Source organism: Rhinolophus hipposideros, assembly GCF_964194185.1.
Source record: "Rhinolophus hipposideros genome assembly, chromosome: X".
NCBI lineage: Eukaryota > Metazoa > Chordata > Mammalia > Chiroptera > Rhinolophidae > Rhinolophus > Rhinolophus hipposideros.
Genome location: NC_138046.1, coordinates 37,243,983 through 37,267,268, shown reverse-complemented (window position 1 = coordinate 37,267,268; position 23,286 = coordinate 37,243,983). Strand labels below are relative to the sequence as shown.

At 38.2% G+C, this 23,286-nt stretch overlaps 1 protein-coding gene across 2 annotated transcripts in view; it reads left to right on the top strand.

Moving 5' to 3' along the window:
• The window catches only part of DOCK11 (dedicator of cytokinesis 11), a 267,077-nt gene that overhangs the window by 187,955 nt on the left and 55,836 nt on the right, over positions 1–23,286 (top strand). For both annotated transcript variants that reach the window (XM_081043897.1, XM_081043896.1), the window contains 5 exons: positions 4,046–4,183; positions 7,030–7,212; positions 16,429–16,542; positions 19,268–19,483; positions 19,568–19,625. In XM_081043897.1, coding sequence (XP_080900023.1) covers positions 4,046–4,183; positions 7,030–7,212; positions 16,429–16,542; positions 19,268–19,483; positions 19,568–19,625 — 709 coding nt within the window. The remainder of the gene's footprint in view (positions 1–4,045; positions 4,184–7,029; positions 7,213–16,428; positions 16,543–19,267; positions 19,484–19,567; positions 19,626–23,286) is intronic.

The window sequence follows — 23,286 nt, the reverse complement described above, 5'->3', positions numbered from 1 at the left end:
TGTCTTTTAATATTTTTTTCATTTTAAAGTCTATTTTGTCAGATATAAGTATTGCAACTCCAGCTTTTTTTTTTGCTTCCATTTGCATGAAATATGTTACTCCAACCCTTCACTTTCAGCCTGTGTGTGTCTTTTGATCTGAAATGAGTCTCTTGTATACAGCATATACAAGGGTCTTGTTTCCTTATCCACTCAGCCACCCTATGTCTCTTGATTGGAGCATTTAATCCATTTACATTTAAAGTGATTATTGATAGGTACATAGTTATTGCCATTTTTAGATTTGTAGTAAATTGTTTTCATCTTTCTTCTATTTACAGAAGTCCTTTTAGTATTTCTTGCAATGCTGGCTTGGTTGTCATAAATTCTTTCAGTTTGTTCTTTTCTGGGAAGCTCTTTATCTCTCCATCAACTTTAAATGATAGCCTTGCTGGATAAAGCAATCTAGGTTGTAGGCCTTTGTGTTCCATCACTTTGAGTATCTCCTGCCACTCCCTCCTTGCCTTCAATGTTTCTGTAGAAAAGTCATTTGATAGTCTTATGGGAGTTCCCTTGTATGTAACCTTCTGCCTTTCTCTTGCTGCTTTCAAGATTCTCTCTTTGTCTTTAAGCTTTGCCATTTTAACTATAATGTGTCTTGGTGTGGGCCTGTTTGGGTTCAGAGTCAGTTCTTCATTGCAGCTTTATTTATGGTGGCCAAGACATGGAAACAACCAAAGTGTCCTTCAATAGATGATTAGATAAAGAAGATGTGGTATATATACACAATAGAATACTACTCTGCCATAAGAAAAGATGAAATACTGCCATTTGGTGTGATGGTTCAGTGTGAGGTCGGAGGGATAGTGGATGGGGGGAGGGGGGATCACAGTGTGAGGGATATAAATGATGAACGTCTAAGTATTACCTTGTCTTGTACACCTGAAACTAATAAATAAATAAAAAAAAAAGTACTGCCATTTGGGACAACATGGATGGATCTTGAGATTATTATGCCGAGCAAAATAAGTCAGACAAAAAGTCAAGAACCATATGACTTCACTCATATGTGGGATATAAAACTGAAGGCAACAAAGGAACAAGACAAGCAGATAAAGAAACAAAAACTCATAGACACAGACCACAATTTAGTGGTTACCAGTGGGGGAAGGGGAGATGGTAGAAGAGGGCAAGGGGAATCAAATATATGGTGATGGAAGGAGAACTGACTCTTTTTAAATAGCAGTCTAAAGTTTATTTAAACAGCTTTTCCTGACCGATAATGTTTTCTTTTTTAAAATATTTAAAAAAAATTTTCAGTTACAGTTGACATACAATATTATGTTAGTTTCAGGTGTACAACATAGTGATTAGACATTTGTATAACTTACAAACTGATCACGCCAATAAATCTAGTACTATACATAGTTGTTATACCAAGAATCCCCTAAAGTCAGAACATGCTTTTTATTTCCACCTTGTCATTCCTTCCCTTTTCAGTTGGCTCCTATGAAGAGTACCATTTTCAAATTACCAACTTTGCCAGTTTTTCTTCTGTTTTGCTTCTTTTTAAAGTACTACCATGTTTCCCCGAAAATAAGACCTAGCCGGACAACCAGCTTTAATGTGTCTTTTGGAGCAAAAATTAATATAAGACGCATTAGAGTTGATTGTCCAGCTAGGTCTTATTTTTGGGGAAACACGGTATCATGTCGAGGATATATAACCTGTTAGTGTACTTATGCATAAGCACTTTGAAAGAAGAGACCAAGTTTTATAATTCCAGGGTCTTGTGTAATATCTTGCAAATGGTAGACACTCAATACAGAGTAAAATAAATGAACCCTTTCAATGCTAATTGTATCTGTGGGCTGTAAATTTTCAGGCCACTTACCTCATCTAATCAAAAACCTCAGGCTAGTCTGACACCATACATAGTTTTATTACAATATTATTGACTATATTCCTTACACTATACCCTACATCCCCACAACTACTTTGTAACAACCAATTTGTACTCCTTAATCCCTTCCCTCTTTTTCACCCATCCCCCAACCTTGCTCACATTTGGGAACCATCAAAATGTTTTCTGTATCTGAGTTTGTTTCTGTTTTGTTTGTTCATTAGTTTTGTTCTTTAGATACCATATGTAAGTGAAATCGCATGACATTTGTCTTTCTCTGTCCAACTTACTCCACTCGGCACAGTACCCTCTAGGTCCATCCATGTTATTGCAGGTGGAAAGATTTCATTCTTTTTTAAGAGTAATATTGCATTGTACATATGTACCACCTCTTTTTTTATCCAGTCATCCATTGATGTACAGCCAGGCTGCCTCCACATCTTGGGCATTGTATGCTTTAGCAGGTTCTGGTGCCTGCCCAATCTGCCCTTTGGGTGTGTCGTTCTTGGAGGCAGCTGGGTGATGCTTCACCTTACTCCTGGGAGGGGCCCCACAGCAAGCCAAGTTTAGCCGCAGCCTGTGTCCTGCCCAAGGCCACCTGGCATGAGCCACAAAGGAATCAGCAGATGGCCGTGCTGGGCTTGGAGGTGCCTCAAGAGGCCAAGCTGCGAACCAAGGCTGGCTGCTACTAGTGCTGGTCTTGGAGCTGCTCAGCAAGAAGTACAGGGCATGCCAAGGCCAGATACTGCTTGTTTGGGTTTTGTGAACCTTTGAGAGATTTTAGGAAAATCTGCAGCATGAGCCAAGACAGGCCATTTTAAGGAAAAACCACGGGAAGCGACACTGGTCAGCCCACAAGTTGGGTGGGGTGGGGAATTACCATGGCAACGTGAATGAACCTGAAGTTAGTCAGGTTGATGGAGACTCAGATATGGTGGCCACTTATGTCTGCACACCGGGAAGGGGGAGGGCTCAACAAAGAAACAATGGATTCTGCCAACATTTCTGTCTGGGAGAAAGCTGCCCCTCCAGCCCTCACTCTGAAGCCAAATAACTCAGACAATTCAGAGAGTTCCTGTAAGACCCTGACATCTTTCAAGTTGCTGCCCCAGCACTGGAGTCAGAGCAAGTGTGTCCATCAGTGAATATGCCTGTGTGTGGTCACTTTAAGATGAACACCTGGGACTGCAGTCCCCTCGTCTCACTCAGCCACAATCTTTGCTGGTTTTCATGACCAGAAGCTGTGGAGACTTCTCTTCCCAGCACTGGAAACCTGGGCTGGGGACCCTGGTGTGGGGCTGGGACCCCTCGCTCCTCTGGGGGGAACCTCCACAGCTGAGATAACCCTCCCAATTTTTAATGGTCACACGTGGGTGCGGGACCAGCCCATTCCACGTCTCTGCCCCTCCTACCAGTCTTGACGTTGCTTCTTCTGTATGTCATTAGTTATAGGACTTCTGTTCAGCCAGACTTAAGGTAATTCTCAATGATGGGTTTTCTGTAGTTTAGTTGTAATTTTGATGTGGTTGTGAGAAGAGGTGAGCACAGCATTTACCTACTCTGCCATCTTGACTGGAAATCTTTTATGTCTATCTTTACAAGAAGCATTTAAATAATTTATATGATCTGTTCAATTGTGATAACTGTTATTATGTCTACTCATAGTGGGTTTAATTTGTCACCAGTGGCTAAACATACACTAACTAAACATATTTTAAAAAGTAAATTAGATAATAGCCTTTTAATATAGGATTGGATTTTCCTTAATTCTTACATTATTTAGTCTCCCTGAGGTAAATACAAAGTCTGGTTACCTTGTATTCATTTTAAATTTACTAATTTCTTAGTAGAGAAGTAATATGGTTAGATTAGAAGAAAATACTCTTTCCATACTACTTCTATATTGGTGTGTTACATTGGAAAAATAATTTTTTTCATGTGTTTAAAATGATATAATGATGTATAGATGTAATTTATGTAGCATTTTGAATTTCCAAGTTGAAAGATGGTACAGATGTTTTAAAATTAAACTTTTTATTTTAATGAAACTTTCAAACTGTAGGTTTGACAAACAGGCATTGATTGGTAAATTCACTTCTCTCATTCTAGGGGATGGGTGGCATAAACTATTTCTATAAAATGTTTTTTTTCCACGTTTTGTAGAGCCAACTTTTAAATAACGATGGCCACAACCCGTTAATGAAAAAAGTATTTGATATTCATCTTGCTTTTCTTAAGAATGGACAATCTGAAGTGTCTCTGAAACATGTATTTGCCTCACTGAGAGCTTTCATTAGTAAGGTAAGGAAAAAAGCTGCATGACTGCTAGTGGGCTCACTTCATGGCAAGAAGGAAAGATGGGAAGGAGGATCATTGTGATGGTATCTACAAACCTCAGATATTGATGCCATTATGTTAGTACAACCTTTGTAAATATACATATGGAACATCCAAATACATAAAGAGGATCTGACCAAGAATCCCCTAAAATCAGAACGTGCTTTTTATTTCACCTTGTCGTTCCTTCCTTTTTCAGTTAGCTCCTTTGAAGAGTCCCATTTTCAAATCACCAACTTTGCCAGTTTTTCTTCTGTTTTGCTTTTTTTTAAAGTACTATCATTTTGAAGATATGTAATCTGTTAGTGTACTCATGTATAAGTACTTTGAAAGAAGAGACCAAGTTTTATAATTCCAGAGTCTTGTGTAGTATCTTGCAAATGGTAGACGCTCAATAGAGAGTCAAGTAAATGAACCCTTTCAATGATAATTGTATCTGTGGGCTATAAATTTTCAGGGCACTTACTTCATCTAATCAAACACCTCAGGCTAGACTTTTAGGAATAAATATGACTGAAACAGACAGCAAATATTTCTTTCTGGTCTTCTTTTGATAACTTTTAAACGTAATAAAAAGTTTAATAAACCAAGATGTTTTGTTCATCAATTCACTGATTGGATTGTGGGGTATGGTGGCTGATGAGAAATGTAGAAAAAAGATATTAATGAGTTCTGTTTTGTGGATTTGTTGAATTTAAGGTGCCTAAAGGACATCCAGTTAGAGCTGTGGGATTAGCAGTTCAATATAGAGATCTTTGCTCTGGAGAGAGATCGGGGTTACAGAGCTAGATTTGAGATCAGGTTTAGAGAGCTAGATGTGGAGTCATCATCTATCCATTCATACATACTATATTTATTGAACACCTTCTCTCTGTCCATTACTGTCCTAGAGATCAATGGTAGAAACACAAAAGAAGCATAGTTTCTGCCCTCATGAAGCTTTCAGTCTAGTAGGGGGGAGAGAGAAAATAAACAAGTAAATGAAATAGTAATTATGACAAGTTCTAGGAAAGAACCAAGGTGCTAAGATAGAGAATGATTTGTGGGAGATTCCTTATTTTAGATAGGTTTGTCAATTTTAAAATGAGACCTGAAATATGAAAAGTGGCCAGCCATTTGAAAAGCTCAAGGAAAAACACTCTGGGGAAAAGAAGCACATGCATGTGGAAAGACCTGGAGTGGGAGAGAGCTTGAAATTCTGGGGACTAAAAGGCCCAGTCTAGCTGGAGCATAGTGAATTAGGGAAATCATCAGCACATGAGTGGTAGTTGAACCCATGAAAGTGGTTTCATTTTCCCTGCAGAGTATGCAGAGGAAGAACAATAACAACAAAAAGGTCAAGAGCAGTATGTTGGAGGAAAACAACGTGGATAGGGTTGGAAGAGGAATCTGTAGAGATGAGAGGGAACAGTCACAGAAGTAGGAAGAAAGACAAAAAAGAAGGATATCATGGACACCAAAGGAGAAAAGAGTGTCAATGTTATGAGATACAGAGTAGTCAAATAACATAAGGGGGAAAGAAAGTCCATTGGAATTGACAGTTAGGAGGTCATTGATGATTTTGGCCATTGCCCACACAGAGAAGTGATGTAGGTAGAAGACTTATTATAGTGGATTAACTACATTACAACTCTGCCCTCCCACATACCTTTATTTTCATACTAGAATATCTTGCCCAGCAAGATTTGGTTTAATCCGGAGAAACTGTTGATGAAATTTCCTGATTGCCAATCAGAACACATTTAGTAAACATTCATTATCTGCATAGCATTGCACGGGTGTTAAGATGATAAAAAGAAGATAGATTCCTATAACATGTGTTTAAATTCAAGATTCCCAAGAAATTATTTCGAAAAGGCTGGCCCTCTAGCTTCACACTCCCTGGAAAACAAAAACAAAAACAAAATCCATTGTGTACCCTGAAGCAGCTTACTACTTGCTTGCCTAGACATGTATGCATGGGACATTGTAATAAAGCTGAATACATTTTGAAAGTAACAGCTACTTAGCTGTTTTGAGGATTAGATAGTCACTTTGTATTGTTTTTCTATGCCAAAAGTATCTTTAAAAAAAATTACAGTTGACACTCCATATTATATTAGTTTCAGGTGTGCAACATGGTGTTTGACATTTATATTCCTTAGGTATGGTCACCACAGTAAGTCTAGTAATTATCTGTTACCATACAAAGTTATCAAGATAATATTGACTATTTCCCCCATATCAAATATATCTTAATACTATTTTATGAGGATGCAGGTGTGTATGTTTGTGTCTGTACACTTCATCTATACCCCATTTTGTTAAAAGATCAACTTTACTTGCTGAATAGATTCCCATTATAATTTTTAATGAGAATTTGGAAGTTAATAATATAAGGAACTGTTTAAATATAAAGCAGAACAGTAATTAATGCAGACTATCCTTCCCATTTTTAAGGCCCAAATTGAGACCTGTCTTATCATTTATCATTTCAGTCATTCATTAACTTAATATATATTATGGAGAACCTACTTATCATCTTTTCCAGACCATCATCAGTTCTTCTCAGATCTATAGCATTTATAGTCAATACCTCACATTTTTGTAGTGATTTGTATACTGACTTGAATTGTTCTGCCATTGACACATGCTTGCCTTTACATTTTTAACTAGTTCAGATTCTGTAGAGCACAGCCATAGTCTTATGTTCATTATGAATCCCCAAAGCACCTAGCATAGTTTAGGTGAGAATGTAGTAGGCACTTGATAGTTGATTGATTTTTATGATTGGGTTTTTGATACTTATTTATGTTTTTCCTGTTCTTTAGTTTCCTTCAGCCTTTTTCAAAGGAAGGGTAAATATGTGTGCTGCATTTTGCTATGAAGTTTTAAAGTGCTGCACCTCAAAGATTAGCTCAACCAGGAATGAAGCATCTGCACTTTTGTATCTTCTGATGAGAAACAACTTTGAATATACCAAAAGGAAAACCTTTTTGAGGACACATCTGCAGGTCAGTGAAAATCAAAGCTCTGCTTTCTTTTTTTTTTAATTTATTGGGGTGACAATTGTTAGTGACATTACATAGATTTCAGGTGTACAATTCTGTATTACATCATCTATAAATCTCATTGTGTGTTTACCACCCAGAATCACTTCTCCTTCCATCACCATATATTTGATCCCCCTTACCCTCATATCCCTCCCACCACCCGCCTTACCATCCGGTAACCACTAAAATATTGTCTGTGTCTGTGAGTTTTTGTTTCTCATTTGTTTGTCTTGTTCCTTTGTTGTTTTTGGTTTATATACCACATATCAGTGAAATCATAGGTTTCTCTGCTTTTTCTGTCTGACTTCTTTCCCTTAGCATTATACTCTCAAGATCCATCCATGTTGTCACAAACGTTCCTATATCATCTTTTCTTACCGCCGAATGGTATTCCATTGTATATATATAGCACAACTTCTTTACCCATTCATCTTCTGAAGGACATTTTGGTTGTTTCCATGTCTTGGCCAAAGTAAACAAAGCTGCAAAGAACATTGGAGCACACGTGTCTTTATGGATAAATGTTTTCAAATTTTGGGGGTAGATACGCAGGCGAGGGATTGCTGGGTCATTTGGTAATTCTATTCGTAATTTTTTGAGGAACCTCCACACTGCCTTCTGTAACGAGTGTACCAGTCTGCATTCCCACCAACAGTGTATGAGGGTTCCTTTTTCTCCACAGCCTCTCCAACACTTCTTACTATTTAACTTGTTGATGATAGCCATTCTAACTGGGGTGAGGTGATATCTCATTGTGGTTTTTATTTGCATTTCTCTGATGATTAGTGATGTTGCACATTTTTTCATATGTCTATTTGCCATTTGTATGTCCTCTTTGGAGAAATGTCTCTTCAGGTCCTCTGCCCATTTTTCAATTGGGTAGTTTGTTTTCTTGTTGTTGAGCTTCATGAGTTCCTTGTATATTTTGGATATTAGCCCCTTATGGGACGCACTGTTCGCAAAATCTTCTCCCATTCAGTTGGTTGCCTCTTTATTTTCTTGATAGTTTCTTTGGCTGTGCAGAAGCTTTTAAGTTTCACATAGTCCCATTCGTTGATTTTAGCTTTTGCTTCCATTACCTTTGGAGTCAAATTCATAAAATGCTCTTTGAACCCAAGTTCCATAAGTTTAGTACTTATGTTTTCTTCTATGCAGTTTATTGTGTCAGGTCTTATGCTTAAGTCTTTGATCCATTTTGAATTAATTTTGGTACATGGTGACATAGCAGTCCAGTTTTATTCTTTTGCACGTGGCTATCCAATTCTGCCAGCACCATTTATTGAAGAGGCTGTCTTTCCTCCATTGTATGTTTTTAGCTTCTTTGTCAAAAATTATCAGTCCATATTTATGTGGTTTTATTTCTGGGTTCTCAATTCTATTCCATTGGTCTATGTGTCTGTTTTTCTGCCAATACCATGCTGTTTTGATTATTGTAGCCCTGTAGTACAAGCTAAAGTCAGGTAGTGTGATACCTCCAGTATTGTTCTTTTTTCTGAAGATTGCTTTGGCTATTCGGGTCTTTTGTGGTTCCAAACAAATCTGATGATTTTTTACTCTGTTTCTTTAAAAAATGCCATTGGATTTTGATGGGAATTGCGTTAAATCTGTATATTGCTTTGAGTAATATGGCCATTTTAAGTATGTTGATTCTTCCCATCTATGAGCACAGAATGTCTTTCCATTTCTTTGTGTCTTCTTCAATTTTTTTCAAAAATATCTTTTAGTTTTCAGCATATAAGTCTCTCACATCCTTCATTAAATTTATTCCTAGATATTTTATTCATTTTGCTGCAATTTCAAAGGGAATTGTTTTTTGTATTTCTTTTTCTGAGATTTCATTTTTAGTATATAGGAATGCAATGGACTTTTGTACGTTGATTTTGTAGCCAGCAACTTTACTGTATTTGTTGATTGTTTCTAATAGCTTTTTGGTGGACTCTTTAGGGTTATCTATATATAGCATCATGTCACCTGCAAAGAGTGATAATTTAACTTCTTCATTTCCCAATTTGGATGCCTTTCAGTTCTTTCTCTTGCCTGATTGCTCTGGCAAGGACTTCCAACACTATGTTGAAAAGCAGAGGTGATAGGGGACAGCCCTGTCGTGTTCCTGAATGTAGAGCAAAGGCCTTCAGTTTTTCACCATTAATTATGAGATTAGCTAGGGCTTGTCATATATGCCCTTTATTATTATTAAGGTATTTTCCTTCTATACCTATTTTATTAAGTGTTGTAATCGTAATGGATGTTGCATCTAGTCAAATGCTATTTCTGCATCAATTGATATAATCATGATTTTTGTCCTTTATTTTGTTATGTGATGTATCACATTGATGGATTTGCGTATATTGAACCATACTTGTGCCCGTGGGTTGAACCACATCAGGTCGTCATGTATAATCTTTTTAATGCATTGTTGTATTCGATTTGCTAGAATTTTGTTTAGGATTTTTGCATCTGTATTGATCAGAGATATTGGTCTGTGGTTTTCTTTTTTTGTGTTCTCCTTACCATGTTTTGGTATCAGGGTAATGTTGGCCGCATAAAATGTGTTAGGGAATACTGTCTCTTCTTCAATTTTTTGGAAAAGTTTGAGTAGGATTGGTATTGGATCCTGTTTGAAGGTTTAGTAGAATTCACTAGTAAAGCCATCCGGTCCCAGACTTCTGCTTTTGGTAAGGTTTTGGATGACTGATTCAATTTCGTTATTGGTGATAGCTCTGTTTAGATTTTAAAGTTCTTCATGGTTCAGCCTTAGAAGGCTATATGTTTCTAAGAACTTGTCCATTTCTTCTAGGTTATTGAATTTGGTGGCATATAGTCCTTCATAGTATTCTTGGATAATTCTTTGTATTTCTGTGGTGTCCATGATAACTTCCCCTTTTTCATTTCTGATTTGGTTAATTAGTGTTTTCTCTATTCTTATCTTAGTGAGTCTAGCCAAGGGTTTGTCGATTTTGTTAATCTTTTCAAAGAACCAGCTCTTTGTCACATTACTTTTTTCTATTCTCTTTTTGTTCTCTATTTCATTTAGCCCTGCTTTGATTTTTGTTCTTTCCTTTCTTCTGCTGACCTTGGGTTTCACTTGTTCTTCTTTTTCTCATTCTATACGGTGTAACCTGAGGTTATTTATTTGGGATTTTTCTTGTTTCTTGAGATAGGCCTGTAATGATGTAAATTTCCCTCTTAAAACTGCTTTTGCTGCATCCCCAAAATTTTTGTAGGATGTATTTTCATTGTCATTTGTTTCTATGTGCCTTTTGATCTCTAATTTCTTGTTTGACCCAGTCATTCTTTAAAAGTATGTTGTTTTATCTCATGTGTTTGTGTTTTTTCATGCTTTCTTATCGCAGTTGATATCCAATTTCAAAGACTTGTGATCAGAGAATATGCTTGGTATGATTTCAGTCTTCTTAAATTTGCTGAGGCTGATTTTATGTCCCAATATATGATCTATCCTTGAAAATGTTTCGCGTACACTTGAAAAGAATGTGCAGTCTGATGTTTTGGGATGAAGTGCTCTATATATGTCAGTTATGTCCATTTCATTTAATGTGTCATTTAGGGCTGCTATTTTGTTATTTTTTTCTGTTTGGATGATCTATCCATAGCCGTCAATGATGTATTTAAGTCCCCTGGTATAATTGTGTTTTGGTCAATTTCTCCCTTTAGTTCTGTTAGTAGTTGCCTGGTATATTTTGGTGCTCCCTGATTGGGGGCATAAATATTGATGACTGTTATGTCTTCTTGTTGTATAGTCCCCTTTAGCATTATGAAATGTCCATCTTTGTCTCTTGTTATCTTTTTCACCCTGAAGTCTATTTCATCTGATATCATTATGGCTACACCTGATTTTTTCTGGGTACCATTTGCTTGGAGTGTCAATTTCCACCCTTTCACTTTGAGTCTATGCTTGTCCTTGTAGCTGAGATATGTCTCTTGGAGACAGCATATGTTTGGGTTTAGTTTTTTGATCCAATCTGCTAGTCTGTGCCTTTTTATTGGTGAGTTCAGTCCATTTACATTTAGTGTGATTATCGATACATGAGGATTTCCTGTCATTCTATTTTTAGTTTTCTTGTAAGGCTGTGTCTCCATTGTTTCTTTGCCTTTTTGTTGTTTTCTATTATTCCTGTGTGGTGGTATTGTATGATGTTTCCCTCTGTTTCTTCTTTTATTACAGTATATATTTCAGTTGTGGATTTTTTTTTAGTGGTTACCCTTAAGTTTATGTAAAAGAAACTTTGATATTTAGAATATTTCAGTTTCTTCAGCACACTTACTTTCTCCATTCCCATATTCCGGTTCAGGCCTTTACTCTCCCCCTTTTTGTGTTGCCACAAATTGTCCCTGTTGATGATGGTGGAATAGCCTCCTTTAGTATTTCTTGTAGTGCAGGTCGTGTATTAGAAAATTCCCTCAGCTTCTCTGTGGTACATTTATACAATGGAGTATTACGCAGCCATAAAGAAGAAAGAAATCTTATCATTTGCAGCAACATGGATGGATCTAGAGAATATTATGTTAAGTGAAATAAGTCAGAAAGAGAAAGACAAGTACCATATGATCTCACTTATATATGGAATCTAAAGAAAAGATTATGTGAATGAACTAATCAGAAACAGTTTTGGGGACACAAAGAAAAAAACCGAGAGTTTTTAGATGGGTGTGGGAGGGGGGGGTTGGGGATAAGGGGAAAGGTGAAGGGATTTGGAAGCAGCTGGTAACCACAAGTGGCCTCAGGGCTCAGGGTTTTTTTGAAAATTAATTTGGGGAAGGTATTCAAAAAAAAAAAAAAAAAGAAAATTCCCTCAGCTTCTGTATGTCTTGAAAGGTTTTTATTCCTTCTTCATATCTAAAGGATATCTCTGCTGGATATGTTATTCTTGGCTCATAATTTCTCTGTTTCAATAGTTTGAATATTTGGTTACACTCCTTCCTGGCTTATAGAGTTTCTGCTGAAAATTCTGATGATAATCTAATGGGCTTTCCTTTGGAGGTTACTGTCTTCTTTTCCCTGGTTGCCTTGAGGATTCTTTTTTTGTTGTGGATTTTAGACAGCTTCAATACAATGTGCCTTCGAGAAGGCCTGTTGGGATTGAGGTTATTAGGTGTTCTATTTGCTTCTTGGATTCGAGGATCTAGTTCTGTCCACAAGTTTGGGAAGTTCTCATCAACAGCTTGTTTGAATATATTCTCTGTTCCCTTCTGTCTTTCTTCTCCTTCTGGTATGTCTATTGTTCTTATATTGCTCTTTCTGATGTAGTGAAAGTTTTTGTAGAGTTCTATCATTTCTTTTAAGTCTCAAGTCTCATTCTTCTTCCATCTATGTAATTTCCAGGTTTCTGTCTTCGATGTCACTGATTCTTTGCTCCATCTGGTCAACTCCACTCCCTAAGCTGTTTATTTCATTCTTAATTTCTTCTATTGAGTTCTTAATCTCCAGAAATTCCATTTGGTTCTTTTATAAAATTTCAATCTCTTTCGTAAAATGGTCATGTTCTTTGATTGCGTTTCTGAGTTCATTAAATTGTCTTTCTGTGTTTTCTTGCATCTCATTGAGTTTTGTCAGAACTGCAGTCTTGAATTCTCTGTAATTTAAGTCACATATTTCCATATCTTTAAGTTCCTTTTCTGGAGACTTTTCACTTTTTTTCTGAGCTGTCTTGTTGCCTTGGTTATTCATGGCAATTTCTGATTTATTATTTCTACTCCTGGACATCTACAGGAGTGTCTTCTGCAGCAGGTTGATAGGAAGAGGTCTTTCTTTTGTTTTCCAATACTTGTTGGTAGAATGTTTTATTTTCTCTCCGACTGCAGCCTTTTTTTTTCCCCTCTCTCACACAGTATTTCTATATTTGCTCAGCACTATTCCAGCTTCTCACACAATGGGGGGATTCATTGGGAAATGGGCTTCTCCCCTGGTAACAGTTCACCTGGGTCATAGGGTACCATGTCCCTTTGGTGATTCGGAGAGCTTCTGAAGTTCCAAAGCTCTTCCTATACCAGATTCAGAGCCTGTATGTTTCAGCAGTTCTGTTTACTCCTGCAGTGATCTGCCCAGATAGGTGGGACCAGGGGTGCGGTGAGTTGTGAGAGGTGGCCCAGAGCAATGGCGGCGACCACCACCACAGACGGTCCTGCTTCCACAGCTTCCTCCCCTTTGCCGGAACTTGTTGGGCTGCGAATCTGTGTCTGCAGTCCACAGTTCTCAGAACAGCAAATATTCCGTTCTTTTGATCTGACAGTGCTACTGTTCCGCTTCTAGCACTGGGCAGGTGGGGGCGGGGCGAGCTCCTGGAGGGTAGGGAAGGGGTGGCTAGTCTCAGTGCCTGAGGCTTCCGTTCTCTGCTTGGTAGTGAGGGCTTAAACCACGATTTTCAGCGTTCCTCCCTCAGTCTTTTCTCCGAGGTCTCTGCCGTGAGGTTTGGGTTCAGCTGTGTTACATGCTGCCCCCTCAGCCCTGTGGTCCGTAAGCGGAGCCCTAGCAGTCCGTGTTATTCCCTCTCCCACAGCTGTGGTAGTTCCGGGATGCAGCGAGTTCGGAGCACTGAGCCAGGTCTGCGTCCTGCGCCAGTGCGGCTCCGTCTCCTCACTTGTCCTTTCCTTCCTCCCCTGCTCCCGCGATTCTCCCACCTTTAGGTGAATTCAGTAGTGGGCCTGTTCGTCTTGCCTGTCTGCTGTGCAGGGAGTCCTTTGTGGAGTTATTGTTCGATTAGTTGTAAATTCCAGGGGAGCTTTACAGAGGCTCACCTCACTCCGCCATTTTGATGACGTAGCTCAGCTCTCCTTTTTTTTAACTCAATCTTTAGCCTCTGGTTCAAGATTGAGAGCTACTCTATCCAATACAATAGCTATTAGCCACATGTGGCCGTTTAGCTCTTGAAATGTATGTAGCTAGTCTAAGTTGAGATATGCCATAAATATGGAATACCCATTGCCTTTTAACACCTAAGTACCAAAAAAGGTAAAATATCTCAATCATGTTATGTTGACTGTATGTTGAAATGATATTTTGGATATATTGGGTTAAGTAAAATTATCGAAATTCACCTTTATCTTTTTAATGTGGCTACTAGACAATTTAAAATTCCATACATGGCTCATATCATATTTCTATTGTATAGTGCTGCTCTAGCATATAGGTGTTAAGAACATAGAGTCCAGTTCAGATTCCAGAACTACCGCACAGTGTGTGACCTTGAGTAAGTTACTTCCTTAGTGATTCAGTGATTGAGTTTATTTATATGTAAAATAGTGGTAAATATTTGTACCTACTTCATTGGATTGTTGCGAGGATTAAATGAGATGATTAAATAACAAACAAAACACTTGTTAAATATTCCATAACAGGTAATAATATAGTTTGTGTTTTTCATGTTCTAGCATGCCCGGTAAGTGAAAAATGAGAGAAGCCTCAAGGTGTGGTGGAAAGCATGAACTTTAGAATCAGACCCACTTGGGCTGAATTATAGCTCAGCTAGTTATTTACTGTGTGACTCTAGGCAAAACCCTAAATCTGTCTTAACCATTTCCCTCATCTGTAAAATGAGGCCAAGTATATTTTACCTTGCAGCATTATCATGAGGGATAAAAATAAAGTATGTGCAGTACGAGGCACAATGCCTAGTACATAATAGACACTTAATATATGACAGTTGTTATTCAGCATCTGCATATTTTTCTGCTTGTTTGATGAAATATCTCTGAACCATAGTTGGGACTTCTTGACTCAAAAGACCTCTTTGTAATATGGGAAATCCTTGGTCATATTTATATCTTCACTGCCATGGTCTGTCCCATTGGAGTTGTTTATTGGAGGTTGGATTATTAATGAGGAAACAGCCATAAGTAGGTTTTTAGAAATGTCAACAGTAATGTGGAAATCTGATAAAAGTATATTCTTCCTGTAAAAATCTGCAATATAATTACTTTGGATGTGAGGGCCAGCATTACATGTTAGGGCTTTTATATCACTTCACCTTTACATGAGGTGTCACTTGACTACCATCTTCCTCTAAAACATTTCTGCAATTGTGCCAGTATGCCTGAAATTCCCTGTTAGGGTCAGTTCTCTCAAGTCCTTTATTCAAATATAAATGAATTAATAAATGTGAAGACTTAGAACCATGTCTGGCACATAGTAAGAGCTTGATAAAGGGTTAACTAGTATTGCTATGATTATAATCTCTTTGATCCTCAGCACAGCTCTATAAAACAAGTATTATCATTCCCATATAACAAATGAGGAAAAGTGAAGTACAGAAGGGTCAATCAAATAACTTTTCCAAAGCCACACAGTGAGTAATTGATAAAATTAAGATTTGAATCTGAGGCAGTTTGATTCTAGAGCCTGTACTCATAGCTCCTACAGTATTCTGCTTCCCAAGGACCCTGGTAAAGCATCCAGCCATTAGCACCTTAGCATGAATTATTTAGGCATTCCTCCAAGGGATCCTGAGAGATTAAAAAGAACCATCAAAGTCCATTATGTATACTTCTGTCTAAACTGGTAGGTCCTAGTCAGAAACAATGAAGGGAGCTGAGGTGCTAGAGTTGGGATTGTGGCACACTGAAATATGCTAGTGAAAAGGAATGAGAAACCATCAAAGAAAATGTCATTTGTTCCCAACATTACTATAGCTACTACCTAGCAAGCATATTCAAAATGGAGACCTGACCACTGCTGTTTCACTTCACTATTATGAGACAGTTTTGGATCTAGCTGTACTATGAGTTTTGAAAAAACTTTCACATCTAACCAGGAAATGTCCCAATAAACTTTGAAATTGGCAGAGGGTAAGGGGGGTAGGGGGTGGGAGATGAGGGTAAGGGGGATCAAATATATGGTGATGGAAGGAGAACTGACTCTGGGTGGTGAACACACAATGGGATTTATAGATGATGTAATACAGAATTGTACACGTGAAATCTATGTAATTTTACTAACAATTGTCACTCCAATAAATTTTTAAAAAATTGAAATTGGGACCTTTGAAGTTATTTCAGTAGAAGAATTTAAACCCCTCATGTCTGAAGAAAGTAGATTATGATTGAACTCTGTAGAATCTTTAAAAGACTCATTTCATATGAGTGCTTATGGGGTTATACAATTATGAAAACGAACAGCATTTGTTCAAAAGACATTTGAAAAACAATGTTTGCTTCTTTCCACAGATTATAATTGCTGTAAGCCAGCTAATCGCTGATGTAGCGCTGAGTGGAGGCTCGAGATTTCAGGAGTCTTTATTCATTATCAATAATTTTGCAAATAGTGACAGACCTATGAAGGTATGTTTCACTTCGAATAATAAACTACAACTACCTCCACTGTCAGGGAAGTTTACACTCCTAAAATTAAACTATCATTGGATTCACAACTTTTGATAGAATAGCGTGCATAGAATGTAAGCTTCATGAGCCAAGACTTTGTATTGTAGAGCACTGTATCTCTTAGTACCTAGAGCACTGCCTGGTACATAGCAGATGTTTAATATTAGATGATTGACTCTACTGTGTATCCACAGTTACGGCTAGTAGGATTTGAAGTTTTTTTCTGGTTTTGATTTCTAAACTTGCTCAGAAAATAAATGGATCCTTTCTTAGCAGTTGTTACCATTTTATAATATTGGTTAATTAAGCACTGAATTTCAAATTTCGCAAAATTTCACTTCTTAGAGCAGCTAAGAGCTGCCTGCTCTATTGCCAACAGATGAGGAATGGTCCAGAAGGGATTCATTATTTGATGGCTTTCTGAGTTTGAAGAATGATCTGTTAACTAATTGTGGGTTGCCATAGATCAGGGGTGTCCAAACTGCAGCCCGCAATCCATTTTTAATCGACCCGCAGCAAATTCCAAAAATATATTTAGTTTACGTAAGTAAACCAGGTGAGGCAATACGTACTTCACCTCGAATGAGTGGCCCGACTGTTTGTGTATTTTACCGCATATGGCCCTTGGTGAAGAATGTTGAAAAAAGTTTGGACACCCCTGCCATAGGCACTTAGTGGCACACCCAAAGACCACCATTCCTCTTTCTTACCTCTCTGCTTAAAACCTCTAACATTGTCAAAATTAATTTAATGTTTTGTTGCAGGTTCTGATCTTTAGTGCTACATGTGTACAAAAAAGAGGAATCCTTTGCCAATAGTGGACTTTTCCTCCCAGAGGAATTATCCCCATTCTTGGGAAAGGTCAACTTCCAACATAATTTGACAATATTGTGTAAAATCTGAAAAAAAAGCTCACAGTCATAGCATACTTGATGTTTGGAATGTGTAGACTCCATGTAACAAAAACAAAACAAAAAAATTCCCACAGGAACATTGCTTGGACTGAAAAAAACATGAGTAGTGCCAACCGTCCTCAGGCTGGGAAAGTTTGCTTTCCAGCCAGTTCCGCTGGTTCCCCAGGAGATCAGTATATGTTCCAACTAATCCCTTGAGTACAGAAGCAACCTCTGTCATTTAGGATCTTCTATTCATATTCTAAGACTTTATTTTGCCAGTTGTTATCATCCTTAATCCCATGTTACATAAAAGTTGGAGTAGTAACTTTTTCAAAATAAATGGAGTCTGTTTTGGCTCTCCTTGATAAGGAAATCATTTTCATGACTCATTTCTGAAACAACAGTTTTTTTCTGACAAGGCAGTTACTACCAATAAACCCTGCTACAACCTATGCCTTTCCCCCAATAAATGGAATCTCTCATTGTATAAGAAGGGACTTTATGTATATAATTATTCTTTTTAAAGGGATAAAGAAAGCACTTCTGTAAACCATTTCCTCCACATTTGGTTATAGTCACACTGAAAAGCTCTGTAACCCTACACTTGTCTCTTATTCACCTTCTTTGAATCATACAGGTAATTGTGATTATTCCAGTGGGGTTAAGAGGAAGTGATAGGACTATCTTAATGGCCAGAATAAAGAGGAATCTGTAACTTAAGGATTTTGAAGGACATAAACCAACACTTTGGGAGAGGTTAATAACCTCTTTAGAGTGTTCTGTGATTCATAACCTCTTTTATTTGTATAAGTGGACACTTTTGCAGTATGGTTTTCACTTCAGTGTATGTGGCAGTCAGTGGATGGGATAGGTCTGCTTGTCGGTGTGGAAGAGTAGCTAAGATCATTAGCTCTGGAGCCATACTCCCTGGGCATAAATCCTGTCTCTACCACTTACCAACTGTGAGACTTTGGCCAAGCTACTTAACTGCTGTGTGCCTCAGTATTCCATTGGTAAAATGAATTATGATATACTTTATTCACAGGGTTGTTATAAAAATTAAAACATGTATAGCACCCAGACCACTGCTTGGTACATAGTATGCTGTCGACTTTTAGTTACTGTTGTAACTAAAGTTACACAATAAGGTGAATATAGATTAATCTCATGGCTATAGAATTCACAGTGGAGGAACTGAGGATCAAAGCCAGGTAGTCTGGCTCCAGAGTCTATGCTTTTCTGTATTGTGAATATACTGCCATCGAGTTCAGAGCCTTTGAAGCCTGAGCTAGTAGGATAGTTTAAAAACAATTAAAGCTCTTTAGACATGCCACATTCCAAGAACTAAGAACCAAATACTAAGAACAGTAACAAAGAGGAAAAAATCATATGTTACCATATTTCCCTGAAAATAAGACCTAGCGGGACAATCAGCTATAATGCATCTTTTGGAGCAAAAATTAATACAAGACCCGGTCTTATTTTACTATAATATAGAACTGGGTCTTATATAATATAAAATAATGTAATGTAATATAATATAATATAATACCTAGTCTTATTTTGCTATAAGACTGGGACTTAAATAATACAACATAATATGTAGTATAACATAATATAACATAATACCGGTCTTATATTAATTTTTGCTCCAAAAGACAGATTAGAGCTGATTGTCCGGCTAGGTCTTATTTTCAGGGAAACAGGGTAGTCCCAGGATTGAATGACGAGGCTTAGAGCACTTTGATGATACTGATAAATATGTCTTTTGTTTGTTTTGAAATTAGGCAACTGCTTTTCCCACAGAAGTCAAAGACTTGACCAAGAGAATCCGTACCGTTCTTATGGCCACTGCACAAATGAAGGAGCATGAGAAAGACCCTGAAATGCTAATTGATCTCCAGTATAGCTTAGCCAAGTCCTATGCAAGTACCCCAGAGCTCAGGAAAACCTGGCTTGATAGCATGGCCAAGATTCATGTAAAAAATGGAGATTTTTCAGAGGTGATTACTTAAAGCTTTGTTCTAAATACAACCCTACCAAACTGGTGGAACACATTCTTATAGTTCTTTGTTATCCTTTTTCAGGTGGCAATGTGTTATGTCCATGTAGCAGCTTTGGTTGCAGAGTTTCTTCATCGAAAAAGTAAGATATTTCTGTTCTTAGAGATGGGGAGAATTTCAGTTAGCACAATAGTTTTTATCTTTGTAGCATGCAACTACAAATGTGATATAATTGAGCTTTGAAAAATATGTTCACCTTTAGCCGCGTTCAGTGTTAAACAGAAGCTGTTACTAAAAAAACTGGATAGTTCATTTTGCCTTCTGCTTTCGTTAAGAGTACAAGAATAAGTTAAATAGCACAAGGCCAGGCCTGATATCCAGTGTTTATTTTCCAAGACTGTCTCCCTGGAAGACTGCCACAGATTAAATTCTTTTCAGAGCTCATGAGAAGTTCTGGATAATACCAGTCACTTACTTTCCTGTCATCTGCCTCAAGTTCACCAACAGCTGTCCACAGATTATATCTCCACAGCCATTTTAGTGCAATGGTACCTTGGCATTAAAGGGAGTCAGCACATCAGGAAGGTGGCCAAATAAGACATCCCTTGTTTGTATCCCACCCCCCCCAACAACAATTTGACATCTATCCATAGACAAAAGTGCCTTTTGGGGGGCTGTGAGATCCAGCACCATATTCCAAGGGACCTGGGAGGAATGTCATCCACCTGTGCATCAGAGAAGAGGCAGACAGATCTCGGTCCTGGCTGTGGACTCTGCAGTGGCCTACGAACTGGCTCCAGCCCCTCTCAGCTGCAGTCCAGGAGCCCCTGAAGAACAGTCTTAGATAATCACCTGTGGGCAAGAGAACCTTGATGGGAGTCCAGGAGTCCAGTGGAGAAGTTCCAGAATGCTGATGCAGAAAAAAATACAAGTTTAGATGCATTGGAGAGGGCAAGAGGAATCGTTTGACTTTACTCATGTCACCTCTTCCCCAAGGTGGCATACATCGCTCAGAGCCAAGAGAGAACTTCTCACTCATGATTTCTTCTGCAAGGAAAGTGAGACCATATGACTGGGCACCTGGCTTCCCCAGCTGTACAGGATGTTGCCAGAAAGGCCCATGGCTCTCTCGCCCCATCCAGAGTACTGAGTCGTGAGCTTTCTGACTGGGAGGCAGAAAGAGGCTGGGAAAGTGGCAGTTAGGACTCTCAGAGGGCATTAAACAGACATGGATCCTACTATTAATGGCATTGTAGACTCCGTCAAGAAGCCTGCCAACAAGGTGCTAGGGACACTTAGCCCACGGATCCCTCCAACTGGCCTATAAACACCCCTAGTGTTCCACACACCTCAGCCACACTCTCCCATCCTGTAGCTGGCTTCCTGTGCATGTTCCTGATGGTGTAAGAGCAAGCTTTGTTAGATGGCTAGTGAACATGTGCAGAAATTCACCTGCCAGAATCTGTGGGCCAGGAAGCGAACACAAACTTGAACTTTAGCATCACCGTTGGGAAAGCAAAAAAGGAAGGCTATTAGCATGTGGCCGGGTGTGTTGCATAATAGAGAGAAGGCATACAGGCTTAAGAATTCTGCCACAAGAGAGAACAAGAAGAGCAGATGTGGAGCAGATGTATCCCTGGAAGGCCTATGAAAGCTTCAGAATCCCTAGCAGGGCACATGGAAGGTATTTTTCTCCCAAAGTCAGTCAGTAGGGATGGTTGGAAGAGATTGCTACTTCAAATGTGAAGACAGCAATGCAAGACTTCGACGAATGTGAAAAATGAAGGCAACCTGACACCAACAAAGGATCACAATAACCTTCCAGTAATCAACCTCAGACACATGGAGATCTGTAATTTACCTAATAAAGAATTCAAAATAGCTATTTTAAGGAAGTTCAATGAGTTACAATAAAATAGACAATTTAATGAAACCAGGGAAGCTATACACGAGCAAAATGAAGTTAAAGAAAAAGAAATCATAGAAAAAAACAGATACTTGAGCTGAAGAATACAATGAATCAGTGAAAAATGCAATGGAGGGCATTACCAGCAGAATGGATCAAGCAGAAGAGATCATCTGTGCATTAGAAGAAAGGACCTTTGAAATTATCCAGAGAACACAGAAAAGACTGAAAAAGAGTGAAGAACACCTACGAGGCATGACAATTAAATTCACGAACTTGTTGCAATGATGTTGCTAACATTTTTTTATATCAGAGGGATTATTCATTATGAATTTGTACCAACTGGACAAACAGTTAACCAGCTTTACTATTTGGAAGTGCTGAAAGGGCTGCGTGAAAAAGTTAGACGAAAATGACCTGAACGTTTCGCCAACAATTCATGTCTCTTCCATCACAACAATGCACCCGTTCACACAGCACTGTCTGTGAGGGAGTTTTTAGGCAATAAACAAATAACTATTGGAACATCCTCCCTACTCACCTCATCTGACCCCCAATGACTTCTTTCTTTACCCGGAGATAAAGGAAATATTGAAAGGAAGACATTTTGATGACATTCAGGACATCAAGGATAATACAACGACAGCTCTGATGGCCATTCCAGAAAAAGAGTTCCGAATTGCTTTGAAGGGTGGTCTAGGTGCTGTCATCAGTGCACAGCTTCCCAAGGGGAGTACTTCGAAGGTGAACATAGTGATACTCAGCAATGAGGTATGTAGCACTTTTTCTAGGATGAGTTTGCAAATTTAATTGTCTGACCCCATATGTGACTTATGTGATGCCATTGAAACAATGTGCAAATTATTCTAGTCCCAAAAGAGAGTGAGAGAAACAGAAAGCATATTTAAAGAAATAATGGCTTGTGAACCTCCCAAATCTGGAGAATGGTTTGGATATCCAAGTTCATGAAGCTGAGAGATCCCCAAACAGACTCAATGTAAAGAGATCTCCTCTAAGACACATTATAATGAAACTGTCAAAAATCAAAGACAAAGAATCATAAGGGCAGCAAGAGATAAGAAGCTGTAACTTACAAGCAAACCCCATAAAGCTATCAGCAGATTTCTCAGCAGAAACCTTATAGGCCAGGAGAGAGTGGGATGATGTATTCAAAGAGCTGAAAGAAAAAAAACTGCCAGCCAAGAATACTCTATCCAGAAATGAAGGACAGATAAAAACTTTCCCAGCCCCTCCACCCCCGCGGAAAAAAAAAGCTGAAGGAGTTCATTACCACTAGATCTGCCTCACAGGAAATGGTGAAAAAAGTTCTTCAAGCTGAGATAAAAGGATGCTAATTAGTAACATGAGAACATGTGAAAACGATCTGTATGAATGGATAAAGAAGACATGGTGCGTATATAAAACGTAGTATCATTCAGCTACGAAAAAGAAGGAAATCTTGCCATTTGTGACAACATGAATGGACCTTGAGGGCATTATGCTAAGAAAGTCAGACAGAGAAGGACACATACTGTATGATCTCACTTACATGTTTGGAATTGAAGAAAGCTAAACATGTAAAAAACAAAGTAGAATGGTGGTTACCAGGGTCTGGGGGAAATAAGATGTTATTCAAAGGGCACAGACTTCCACTTAAAAGATGAAAAAGTTCTAGAGACCTAATGTATAACACAGTGATTATAGTTAACAATACTGTATTACATGCTTGAAAGTTGCTAGGAGAGCAGATCTTAAATGTTCTCAATCCCACCCCCCAATGGTAATCATGTGTAGTGAGGAACACTACTATATTAATTTTGCCATATATAAATACATATATACATATTTTTTTCAAATCAACACCTTAAACTTACAGTGTTATATATCAAAAATGGAT